We start from the raw sequence: 13455 nt of genomic DNA on the forward strand, positions 1-13455 counted from the left end.
TGGGACATGTCTCCCAGGGCTAAGCTGCCTTCTCAAGTCAAATAGTCTAGTACAGGAGAGAGAGTGAACTGATTTCTTCCCTGTTCCCTTTAGTGGCATCCAAATCCATATTGATGGTCTTCTCTATGTATTGCAGGGGGATAACAAGTAAAAAGACCTGAAGGTCAAATAAGTTTGGGGAAAAATTAGTTAAATAGGTTTGTTTACTGTGGGATCTCAGAACCTTGAATATAATAATATGCACTGATGCTCTCGATTATACAAATGAAGTTCAATCTTTCTCAAAAGGACTTGACCCAGAATTACCTTTTGCAAAAGCAACAGGGTTCTAAGGAACATACTTGGAAAAATGTCTGACATTCCTCAAAGCCCTCTGTGTTCTGACCCCTGGGAACCTTCCAGATGCATCTCTTGCTACCACCTCTCCCTTGAACTTACCCACAAGTTGGCAGAAGCATGTGTGGTTTGCTGAGCACAAAGGACTCTCTCACACCTCCATCTTATGTACATGCTGGTCTTGCTGCTTGGAATATACTCCCCATATTCTCTGCCTAAACCACTTTTCTAAGAGGCCAGCCAAGTGCCACCTCCTCTGGGAAGCCACCTCTGATTGCCCCAGAAGAAATTTCATCATCTAAATCCCAAATAAACCATGCTTATACTTTTGCACAGACTACATAAAAGCAGGGGCTGCTGTGTCCCTTAGACACAGCTTAGAATACAGTAGGTGTCCAACAAATGCTGTTCAATGAAGGAGGGAAGAAGAGCTCCTTGTGTATTTCATGATAACTGCCTCCACCCTCTGTTCTTGTTGGTGGGGCCACCATTGCACTCATTTCTGTCTGCTCTGTCCAGAGCATTACCTGGAACCTATCAAATTTTGAGTGTTTGATGAATGAATAATCATTAATGAATGAATAATCATCCTCTCTGGATAAAGCATCTTTTCCAGTTAAAGTGCTCTTGGGAGTTTGCCATTATCAGTTACCAAACTTTAGCGTGATCAGCTTCTCGGATATTTTGTTATTCTCTTTATGGTTGATTATATCATGCAGCATTTGTGAACAATGTTCCCACATATGAACTGTGCAGTATATATTATTTAAATTTCCATTTCTCAGATGAGAAAACTGAGGCCTAGAGAGGTTAAGTTATAGGAAGAAAGTGGCAGAGCCAGGCCTCCAACCACATTCTTCTACTGCCAAGTCAGTTCTGATGGGAAGTGGAGGGGGAGGCAGCACGGAGGGCCTAGAGGACCCGGCAGGAGGCGGGGAAGAGAGGACCGCTCTCCAATTTCCCTGACCCTCACCTACAAAATGAGGATGAGTTTTCTCACCTACAAAATGAGGATAAAACCAACTCACAGGATGGCTATCTGGATGAAAGTTTGCAGCGTCCCAGGACCAAGCAGGCACTCACTAAGTGAAAAGCATTGCTGCTGTAGTCTTTTCTTTCTTTTGGGGGGAGCGGTGGCAATAGTCAAAAGTTGCCCCATAATTTGGCCAAGGACCATTTTAAGAAAGATGAAATCTCCTGGTTTGCTTTCCTAAGATTGGGAGTATAGGGAGGAAAGGGAAACTGGAAACAAATCTTCACACATAACAGGCAGCCAAGAACCAGAAGATTCATGCCCAGATGCAGGTTTGAAGGAGGAAAGGAAAGGGGGAGAGGATGGTGGAGGAGGCCAAGGAGTAAGGCTTCCTGAGCCTCCTCTCCCAGGGCCAGGCACTCCACACTTCCCATTCTGAAATCTCCAGTTCTCCCCTCACGCCCCAGTCAAGCTGGTGTGCTGAGTGCCACTTCACAGGGGAGGAAGCTGCGGTTCAGAGGTTCCGACACTTTCTGCAGCTCAGAGGCCTGGGAAGGGGGAGGAAGGGATGCCCACCTAGGTGCGCTTAACAAAAAGGCAAGTGCTCTTTCTACCATATCAAAATGGTCCCACGTGCCAACTTCTGGGAAAATGTAGGGACAAACATCTGTGTGTTGCTAGGACAGCAGCACCACCTAGGAGCGCACAGCTGCCCACTTAAAATGTTGGTAGAGCAAAAGCCCAAAACCCAGATGCTCAGTGGATAGGACTCAGGTCTTCATGCTCAGAGCCCTGCCTGGGGCAGCAGATTCTGGCGGGTGGGATGGGGGCCCAGCAGGCTCCACGCCCTAGAAGGCAGCGTCTGAAGCTGTCCCAATACAAGGGCCCCGACGCTTATGGACATAACTGCCCTCTTGTCACACATTGCGGGAGAAGCTGGGATGAGGAGGGTGGAAAACGCAGCGACACAGCTAAGGAGCTGGCAGGGAGGCCTGACGCCAGCCCTACGCCACGCTTGGGAGGTGCTCGGGAAGCTGGAGCTGAGTTTCAAGAGTGCTCCCCTGGAAGTGCTCCTGCCCTGGAGGGGTGCAGGTTCCATAATCTAGAAAGCTCTCAAACTGGGCAGGAGTGGCCTTGGATTGGGGCCCCATTGACCGTGGCCCCCAGCACACTCCACCCCCATTCCAGCACAGTTATATGGGATGCCCCGATGAAGAAAAGAAAGGCACTTGCAAAAGCCTTGGAAAGAAAAAAAGGAGGAAGGGAAGGAAAGGGGGTGGATAGAGAAGAAAAGAGTAAAAAAATATGTGAAAAATAAATCAGCTACTAAGAAGCCCTCCTAAATGGTGCTCATGTGCACACCCACGTCCAACATGCCTTCAAAATTCAGAGGAAAATCGCTGAAGACGAGAGCCTGGGCTGCTGGGTCTCAGCACCAGGTGTGAGCCAGCCCGAGGTGGTAGTGGTAGCCAGCCACCAGGTCCTTACGCATCGGCTGCGCATCCAGGGCAAAGGAGACGGCCCAGCTGGTTGTCTCATCCCAGAAGGGCGGTGGCCAGTCCTGGGCATCGCTTTTGAAGAGGGGTGTGGAGGGTAAGTGGCGGTGGAGAGCGACTCTGATGCTGAAAACATGCGGCGGAAGGAGCGGTTGAAGGCCCTGAGCACATTTCTCCTGGATAAAATAAGACTGGAGTGGGGAGGAGGACCAGAAGGGCTAAATTCAAAATAGTTGATGCGAGGCGGGGGAGTTAGGGTACGATAAGTACCTCGAGAGAGGTGAGTGCCCCGTGACTGGAGGTGAGCAAGCAGAGCCTGGGCACCTAGCAAGGCTGCTGCTGAGGGGAAGGGGGCATCTGACAGGAGGACTAGAAAAGGAAGTCTGCTTAACACCTTTCTACTTGCAAAAGACTTGGACAGGAAAAAGGGGGGAAGGAAAGGAAAAGGGGGTGGCCTCTGTTGTACCCTTCCATGCCTGACATTCAAAGGTCCCACTTCAACCCTTCCTGCAAATGGAGAGCTCCAAGACCCTGGCCATCAGCGAAGCGAAGTCCCATCCTGTCGCTACACAAATTTGAGGAGGATTTTCAGATCGGAATGTGTCCATTCTGCACCAGCAGGGATAAGCGAGAGCTCCCACCTGCTCCGCTTTCAAAATGCCTGGACCTGGAGGGAGGAGTCTCAGTTGACATCTCCCAGAAGCGGCTTTTGGACCAGGAGCCCGCAGCACAGTGGCGAGGGGGAGCTGGGTTCACCCAGGCCTGCGTGTTAGGAAGGGATCCACTGCTTACAGGCTGGGTGACTCCAAGATGACTCGGCGCTGCCTGCCTCAGTTTCCAAGTCTGTCAAATGCGGTCCTACAGAAGTGACTCCACCCGCACCCCAGCCAGGTTGGAATGTAAGGGCAGTTTTGGTGGTTGCCCTATCTGGGGTCCTTCTGGTCTAGGGACTAGGGGTCTCTACATCCTGCAACATGCTGGCTCCCTCACACCCCAAAGGCCGAGAGTGCAGGGTCCACGCCAGGAGGAATTCAGCACCCGGCAGGCAGTGCTGTGCCTCCTCCCCAAAGCAGGGGCAGAGGGGCTGGGCTGGGCTCCACAACGCCCCAGGACTTCCCAGACGAAGAGCACCTGCTGAAAATGTCCTCAGAGAAACAATGGGCCAAAAGGAAGTATGTGTGTGGGGAGGCTTGGGGGGGCAGTGTGTGGGGCTGAGGATCCCCTAGACTCAGGGACCGGGGCTTACCCAACATGCACAGGGGCTTCCTGGCAAACTTTAGCCGTCCCCGCCAGCCTTTGTATCGGCAGCAACATCCGGCGGCCCAGATCCTCAAAGCAAACTCGGCTCCAAAGATGAAAATAGCAAATGTTTCCTGTGTGGAAGAACATACGACGAGACACTGATCAGCTGGGACCCACTGTCCAGAACTGGCAATGAACTGGACTGCTGTTGTGGCTGCGCTGTCTGATTGGGTGGTGGAGGCTAGGGGTCCGGGGGAGAGGAACAGGCGAGGCGCCTGCATTCGGTTCAGGAGAGCTCCCGGCTCCACTGCGCTGTGCTAAGGGTCCCTAACATGCTAAGCCTTGCAAAGTGATTACTTGTCCCTTTTCCTGTTTTTCTCCTAATGGATCTTTTTAAAGTCCCTTTAACATACTAAAAGCCCTTAAGAAGTACAGTTGGTCTGAAAAGAAAGGTTTCCATGCAGCTGAGCCCCCTAGTTGCCCGGTGCCTGGCTGTTAGGTGGGGCTAACAGTTACTAAGCTGCCTTCTGGGCCAGGCATCAACCTATTTATTTTATAAAGTTATTCTCATTTTACATTTAGAGAAACTGAGGCATGGGGTGATGAAACAAATTTCTCAAGGCCATCTGGCTACGAAGTGGCAAAGGAGGGACCCCGGGTTCAGTAGTCAGACTCCAGAAGCCACAGGCACAAGCACTTTGCTTTGCTGCCCCCCAGAAACTGGGTCCCTCACCAGACCCCGGGGCCTCCTGTGCCAAGCCGACCCTTTGCCTCTCTCTCCTTGGTGACCTCCCAGAACCCTTGGGGAGTGGCTGCTTCACGGCAATCCCCGGAACCTAGTTCCTGGGCCTGGCTTGCGTCCCAGGATTCACGGGTTCCAGTCTCGTCTTGGGGCCATGTGGATTGTAAACATCTCCCCTCTCCTCTGTGGAGCATGGATGCTCAGTGCCAGGCTGAGGTCCTGCAGGTTCCCAAGTGGAGGGTGGGGCCTTGCCTCCTGGGGAGGCGGGGCTGACATTTACAGCGGCAGATGCCATCATTCAAAGGGCAGTTGACCACTGCAGTCCCTGGGCTGAGACCCTCCTAGGAGCTTCCTCGGCCAGGATGGAAGTGCCACCCACACCCACATTTGCTCCTCATTGGACCCTCCATGTTTTAGGTGAAAACACAAGGAAACTGAGAGTCAGGGGTATTAGGTAACTTTGCCAAGAATTGCAACCCACTAGCTCTCCACCCTACCACAGGATGGAGAAGAGAGTGAAATCGGGGAGGGGTGGTGTGGGGGGCATGGCACTGGGGAGGAGGGGCTTAGAGGTTTTATATAGAAATGAGATCTTGTACTTGGTCTTGAACGGAATAAGAAATCCTCAGAATTTAGGGAATAAGATACTAGAAAGGAGAAGCAGGTGTAGGCTTTAGAATGAATCACGCCTCTGTGTGAACTCTCAGAAGACTGGGAAGCTGCCACCTATAATTTAAATAATGCGCATGGGGTTGTGCTTTGACCTTGTCCCCTGATCACTGAGTGGCAAATCCGAGTCGTGGGTGCCATTCTTCACTGCCTGTGCCCCAGGCATCTCCCCGACTGATCCCGGCACTGCTTTCTTTTGGGTCTCGACAGTCGGGCAGAGTTGGTACCAAGGGCAGCCTCCCTGCCATCGCTGTGGAAATCCAACCATAGCGTCTCCCCCAAGGCACCGGCACGGGGGGGGCCATCTCACCAGCAACAGAAGCCAGTCTCCCGAAACAGTCTCGTACTCCTTGAAGGTGGTCAGGACGGCCAGAATCAAGCACCCCAGGACAATCAGGAACCTAAAGGGGAAGAAAGAGTGAGACCAAGGAACCTTTTAGCCCTGGCTCTCAACGCAACCCACGGCCTAAGGCAGGGAGAGGTGTCGGCGAATATGAAGCTTGGCCTCCCATTGGACGTTCCATTGCGTGCTTTCCAAATTATCCCGCGTAATCTTCATCACACACCTGTGAGCAGGTGGGTAGTAATCCCCAGCTGAAGAAACAGGGCTGGCAGAGGCTGAGCAAGGTGCACATTTTCACTTTACCAGCTAGTTAGTGAAAGAAACAGAATCCTAGCCTAAGTCCGGTCTCAACACTGGAGAGCTGCAGACCTCTGAAAGACCACAAGCTACAGTGACCTTTCGTAAGTCAGCAAGGATATGAATAAATTAACCCATGTCCTGCACATACAGGACTATGATTTTCAAATACAGGAATATGTTCTCAGTATATAGAAAATATAGATTTGTTCCAAAGATCAATGAGTTCAGAGAAGCCTTCTGTCACCAGCAATATCACTCCTTTTTACAGTTAATGGCTACTAGAGGAAACAATCTTTTCCAAGTGGGGATCTTTCATCAGACTTGTTTTGAAATTATAGTGTTCATGTTAGAAAAATAAGAACAGTGACTGATGCTGAGTGCTGGTCCCTGAAAGGTCAGAGTGAGGCCATCTGGTTCATGCCCCTGTCTCCAGACAGGAACAAAGCGCAAATGATCCTTTGATAAATACCATGTGCACATACACGTGTGTGTGTGCACATGTGTGCACATGCATCATTGTTTCAGCAAAGAGAAACAGGTCTCCCTCTTGGTAGAAAGTCTTTGACTAAATGGTCAATAGCAGGTTCCATGGGTGTCTAAGAGGGAATTTACAAGCTGGAGCCCATGGGTGGGGTGAAGCTTGGGAATATATATTTCAAGCTCTCCCACTCCAGGTAATCTGGCTCTCTGCCCTACCAGGTTTCAATCCATGAATCTTTAGTTTCCCTATGTAAATGGGTACCCATTCATTCATTCATTCACGTGTTCATTCAACATTTGTATGGAAGGCATTGGAACCCAACACTGGAATTCCATGATGAATAAGCAGGTTGCAATCCAATCATGAGCTAACAATCCAGACAAATAGAAAGCTGTTCAATGGTGTGATAAGGATCATGAGTAAAGAAGTATGGAAATATCAGCTCCTGGCCTTGGCCCCTGGCTCTGACACCTGCTGATACTGATCACACTTTCTAATCAATAACTCCACTGATCTGCAGTCTTAAATCCCCTGTCTAGGAACTTAAACAAGATTCCCAACTGTCTCCCATGTTTGACAATTTTATTTGAAACTCGTGACTCTGACTCCATGCCTGGATTCTGCCTTCCCTGAGCCCCAGATCTTCTCAGGTGATGATGATGATGATGGTGGTGATGAAGAAAACAACAATACCACCACTGTCATTTAATAAGCACTTAATACTCACCACTTTATGTATATTAGCTCTTTTATCCTCACCACAATCCCCCGAGGCAGAGATGATCCTTCCCACTTTAGAAAAGAAGGAATTCATCAGACAAAATCATTCCTATTAGGACAATTGTGCTGTTTATAAAATGACCGCAAGGCTTGGAGTCCAAAGTCGTGGGGCTCAAGAGGAGGTTCTGCCAATTGAGACTGTGACCTTGAAAAACTCATTGACTTTGAGGACCCATTTATTGCATCCGTGGAATGGAATAATGAGTCTGCCTAGAGATCAGAGCTATTTTGAGGCCCACATAAGATAATGGATGAGGAGTCATTCGGTTGACTGTGTAGAATCATGCAAATGATGCCCAGTGCTCTGGCAGCTGCCAGCTCATCCCTGGCCTGCCAGGCCCTGGGAAACACACGAGGAACTTCATCACTCTCAGATGATTCTACAAGTCAAAACTCCAATTCTCTCAAGATTTTATTTTATTCATTGATAGCCTCTGGAGATAAGACTGGCATTAGAATCCTCTTTCTCCTCTTATGAATTACACATTCTTAGGCAAGTTACACAACCTCTCTGTGTCTCAGTTTTCTCATCTATAAAATGAATCCAATGAAGGTGCCCATTTCCTAGATAATCCAATGATATAATCCATGTTAAGTGCTCAGAGAATGTCTGGCAGAGGAAGCATTCAATAAATGTTAGTTATCATTTTTTATTGTGATTTAATATTTATGGCCTCTTTTGTTCTGGGCATATCCTTAAAAGATCTCCTCGTCCACTGGGGAAACAGAGGACCAGTACTTATAGGAAAGTGTGGTTTATGTTATGATCCAAGTGTTCACTCCAAGCTGTGGGTGTACAAGGTTGGAAGCAGTCAGAGGGCTGTGATCAAGGGGTTGGAAGAATATTCTCGGCTTAGCTAGGGTCGACCATACATCTCAGTTTGTCCAGGACAGTCCCATGTGCTGTCCTGGCATGTGATTCCCTGAGGCATTGTGAACAACATGCACAGGTGCAGAGAGTACTCAAGTTCAAGAACACAGAACCTAGTTCACTTCTTTCCCTTGGCAAGGGTTGCGGCCCTTCATGAGCTGACCCTGCCCACCTCACAGCCTCACCTCCCACTGCTTCCCCACTCCCAGGCCAGCCTTATGGAACGACTAGCATTTCCTCTAACTCTCTGAGCCCATGAGCTGTCCGTCTTGATGCTCCCCTTACCTGCCTACCCCCACCACAAACCCCTCTGCCCACCAGCTAATGCCTAGGCAGCTCCAGTCACATCTTACCTCAAGACCCTCCCCTAACCCCAGCTGCTGGCTTTGGTGACCCCTCTTCAGAGCACCCTAATACATTTCTCTCACAATACTTATCAAAACCCGCTGTTACTTCATAATTTACTTGCACTGGGTAGCAAAATTTAAAAAATCATTTTAACGCTGGGCATAGAATTCCTCATAGGGAAGGAACTGTCTTTGTGTAGTGAAATACCTTATTGATCCAATTGAGCTGAAAGTTGCAACCCTAAAGGCACGAGATCATTGGTTAATAAAAACTAACCAGAAATAAGAGACGGGGATGTTTGTTGAGACCAGGAATAACAAAGAAGAGGAGAGGACACAGCTTAGCCAGGTGTTAAAGGAGTTTTAAGAACGAGAGTGTCTAATATGTTGTGCAAAGCTCATTTTCCTGCAATGCTAATCACCACCACAGCATTGTGTGAGTGGCTTTGTCCTTAGTTGGCATCAAACATGCAGGTGGAGCCTGTGGCTAGATGAATGAATGGGGAAAAGGGACAGCCTTTTCCCATTATCCCATTATCCCATTGCTGAACTAATACACTGGAAAAGGGACTTTTAGCCATATACTGAGACTCTAACCACCCTCCCATACTTCGCATTTACATAAATCTTGGGAAGAGCTACAAGGTATGTGTGGTGGGCACTCTGAGTCATGCACTTGTATAATCCCCTCCATTGGGTGCAGGCAGAATCTGTGACTTGCTCCTAACCAACAGAATACGGCAAAGGTGACGGATGCCACTCCCATGATCAGGTCACGCTAACTGGCAAAGGCAACGGGCTCGTAAGCAAGTTACATTATAGAAGACTCTTACTGAGTAGACTGAGGTAAGAGATTCTCCTGCTGGCAGTGAGGAAGTAAGCTGCCATGTTTGAGAGGGTCTGTCGGGCCATGTAGCCAAGAGCTGCTTCAATGACCTAGGGCAGCCAGCCAGAAAATGGGGGCCACAGTCCTATAACCACAAGGAACTGAAGTCTGCCAACAGCCACCTGAGCTTGGGAGAGGACCCCAAGCTCCAGAAAGGAACACAACCCAAACTGCACCTGGTCTGAACCCAACCAGCACCTGGTCTACAGAGACCCAAGTTAAGCCCTGTCGAGATCCCAACCCAAAGAAACTGAGAGATAATAGATGGGCATTATTTTAAGCCACGAAGTCTGGCAATTTGTTATACAGCCATAGAAGTGGAAGGGAAATTTGTGCCAAGGGCATCCAGCTTTTTTAGGGCTTTTTCATTCGGGCAGAGATTATCGTGTTCATCTCTGCGCCCCAGTGACTGGCTCAGTACCTCCACTTAATAAGAACCCACAAGTTTGTAGAATGGACAAAACCATTACAGATTAGCAATTGCTAAATGCTGGAACAAAGGCAAGGAATACAGGGAGGAGCTGAAGAGAGTCTGAGTAGGGCACGAAGGGTTTTGTAGATCAAGTTACACATTTGGAATTTATTCTGCAGAAGGCCTTTTAAAAATATATAGAAAACGACGGCTCTCTGGCAGGACCGCAGTCAGGAAGGCACGGTTAAGGACTGATGCGAGAGGACAGAGGGCTGAAGAGGGGAACAACAAGGGTCCCATTAGCAAGACCCCCCTCCCCCCCAAGGGGGTCTCAATGGGACTTGTGACTAACAGGATCTAGAGCTGAGCAGGGGGAGTGTCCGAAGGCGCTTGGATTTGGGTGAAAGGGCGGACCAAGTGCTGCTCACGGACATCAGGAGCGTGTGAGGAGGAGCTGCAGGTCGGAGAAGATGATAAGCTAGCTGTGGACCTGCTTAATTTGAGGTCCAAATGGAAATATCTAACAGGATGGTCGAATTTATGTCTAGAGTTTAGGAGAGACGTTGGAACTGGAGAAGTAAGTCCCTTTCAGCTCTAAGAGTCTAATTTTAGAGCACGAGAGGGGATAACTCAGCCTTAACCAACCACAAAAACACAATCTCAACCTAGTTCCCATCTGCAAGGAGTGTGGAGAGCAGGGCTCCCGCCAGGAGGGGGCAGCAGACGCCCGGCGCGCGCCACGCTTCCTTGCAAGGCCCCAATCGGAACGGCCAGCAACCTCGGGAATCTACTTTCTGAGATTTAACAATCATTCATTTATAAAGCTACAAGTCATCAAGGAAGCCCCCCCCCCCCCAAATCTGAGAAGGGCAAATGTTCCTTGGTCTCTTGCACATTCCAATTTACTATTAAAATATGAACTCGATTTGGGACAGACAAATTTCTGTCTCACTGACAAGTCCCGTGTTGTTGGACATGTTCTCCCACTTCTCCTTCTGTTTTGTTTTTCCCTCTCTGCATATCTCACCGGTATTTTCTTCCTTTTCTTTCAGTCTTTGCCACTTCCATTTCTTTCTTTACATCCTTTCCTACTGCCTTTCCTCCATTTCTCTCTCACTGTTCCCCCCACCCTCACTTCTTTACTCCCCTTCCTCCTTTCCTTTCTTCCACCTTTCCCCCCTCTCTGCTCACTCTCCTTCCTCTGCTCATCGCCATCACTTCTCTGTCCCTTCTACCTCCTGCAGGAGTGAGCAGGGATCAGTGGCTGGGGTATGGGGAGAGTCAATAGCTGCCCCTCCTCTCTGCAGGATGCCAACTGCCTTTGAAAACGATGCTGCCAGGCAGGGTCCCAGGCTTGGACATGCCCTTGGGCCACGTACAGTCACCATCTCCTGAATGCTTCCACCCTCAGTGCTATCTCCTCATCCTCTGCCATCTCCCAACCAAGCCGGAGCCCCTGGAGATGTCCACTTGCCACATGGCTTCTAAAGCGTAAGGTCCAGCAGGCCCGGGACAAGAGCCAGCGCCCAGGGCCCAGTCAACACCAGACTTGTGTTGGGATCGGCAGGAGAGGAAGGGCCAGCTGCTTTGCAGAGATACCTGGGAGGGGTGGGCTGCAGCGGTACGAGAAAATCGCCCTTCACTCATGAACAAAGTCTATCCTTGCCCCGGGCGACAGCGCTGCGCCCGTGGGAAACAGGTGTCCAGCCTTCCCAGCCCAATTCCTCCACAGGCTTCACTCACAGTGAGCCAAAGAGGGCACAGGCTCCAGCATTCACCCAGCACTTTCTTTCCTGTATCATTTTCCCTTTAATTCCTGAGAGCAACACTGAGAAGCAGGGCATTAGCTTCGTCCTAGCTGTACCCCCATTTTACAGATGAGGAACGGAGCCTCCGAGCCCAGGCAGCTTGGGAGTGAGGGCGGAGATGCCAGGACCAGCTCCTCTGCTGCGAGCTGGCCGTGGGGCCTGGGACAGGAATCTGCAGAGGACCTGGGCAGTGAGAGCCAGTGACCTTGGTCACTTGTGCCTGACCGCTCCCTGTTCAGCTGATGGAGGACCCTTCCCTTCTCCTCCTCTGGACTCCCAGATTTGAGGGAGAAAAGCTCAAGTTCATTTCCAGGTAGCTCCCAAAGACCCCTGCTGGCACCCGCTCTAACTACAGTTGTTTATGGCAAGTTTTCTGAGCATCTGTGGATCCTCAAACATCCTAGATGGAGGGAGGAGGGCAGCAGCAGGTTCCACGGACAGTCCTTCTGAGACGCTTGTTGGTCTGCTATTAAGTGGGAATGTGTGGAAACATTGTCCTAAGCCAGGCAAGGGCAGAACTGAATCTTCTGACAGATCGGGTGCTGCTGACATTGTGGTCATCCTCATCTGCTCTCTTCCTTGGCCACCACACTGGTCCTTGCTCTCCAGCAGGAGAGATACAATCCCTACCCCCCAAAAACAAACAAACAACAATAACAAAAAAAAAAACAAATGAACTGAGAGCACATCGGGATCCTACTGATCACTCGCCAATTTACCTCTGAAGGACATACCCTCTGTGTGCCAGGTATTTCTTTATTCTGTATGAATCAGCTCCAAAAGGGGTATTTGGCTCATCACCAACTTGGAGTTGCTCCATCCACTTTTATCAGGGTTACCAAATCATTTTTACCTTGCTAACCTAGTAGGATGGATTGGTCAAGGCTCTAGAATGCTGTGTTGAAAGGTTTCTGATTGTTGCCAGGCTAACTTGGCAGGGGAGTAGGGATGGGAGCTTATCGATTAGTGATGTCTGTCACAGGCACAGGAGAGGGCCAAACCTTTTATATCCCCTTGGAACCCAGACACCAGGATATGAGTCAGAGCTAAAATCACTTTCCAAATGCTTCCTTTTCCTGACTTCTATTCATGCCAAGCTCTTCCTCCAAATTCTATTAACTGGAACTTTCAAGGGAACTTAAAAATGATCCATTCTTGTTCTTTCATTTTATAGAAAAGAAATGCATTATCCAGAGGTCCAGGTGATTTGCCCATGGCCATAAAGTGATTCTTGGCAGAGCTAAGGCTAGGATCCTGGTCCACCTCTCCCTGTGACGTTCTCTGATACATAAAAGAGCCACCCTCCATGGGCATTTCTACTATTCCTTTATCTGGTTACATTCTCTCCCCTTCCAGGGAATCCCACTGATCTTGGGGCAAAAGGTGAAATACCACACGCCAGACTCATTCAATTTGAAGAAAACTCAGGTGCTCTCCTCCACTTTTGGGGCCAGACCAGACCTCAGATTTTCTTGTCATTTAATATTTATTTATTTATTTTTATCCTTAAATATGTCCTGTACCTATTTAAATGTGAACAGGCTAGTGACTGCAAACCATGTCATCAGACATCAGGGTTCAACAACACACATGAGGAAAAGCACAAAGCTCAATCTCGAAATCATTAGAAAGAGTTCTATCCCTTAACATCACTTAAAAGTGGCAAAACTCACAACTGGTAAAGTGCAGAGGCAAATAATGACCATGCTTAGAGAGGCTGAACTTCAGGGCCAGCAAAATGACACAAGGCTCAGTCAAGCAGAAGTAGA

At 49.2% G+C, this 13455-nt stretch overlaps 1 protein-coding gene across 1 annotated transcript in view; it reads right to left on the reverse strand.

The window, feature by feature from the left end:
- Positions 1-13455, reverse strand: part of KCNQ3 (potassium voltage-gated channel subfamily Q member 3) — a 338886-nt gene that overhangs the window by 64157 nt on the left and 261274 nt on the right. Inside the window, 2 exon segments of the mRNA XM_004464870.5 lie at positions 4052-4178; positions 5769-5859. Coding sequence (XP_004464927.2) covers positions 4052-4178; positions 5769-5859 — 218 coding nt within the window.

This window comes from Dasypus novemcinctus, chromosome 14, assembly GCF_030445035.2.
Source record: "Dasypus novemcinctus isolate mDasNov1 chromosome 14, mDasNov1.1.hap2, whole genome shotgun sequence".
Lineage (NCBI taxonomy): Eukaryota > Metazoa > Chordata > Mammalia > Cingulata > Dasypodidae > Dasypus > Dasypus novemcinctus.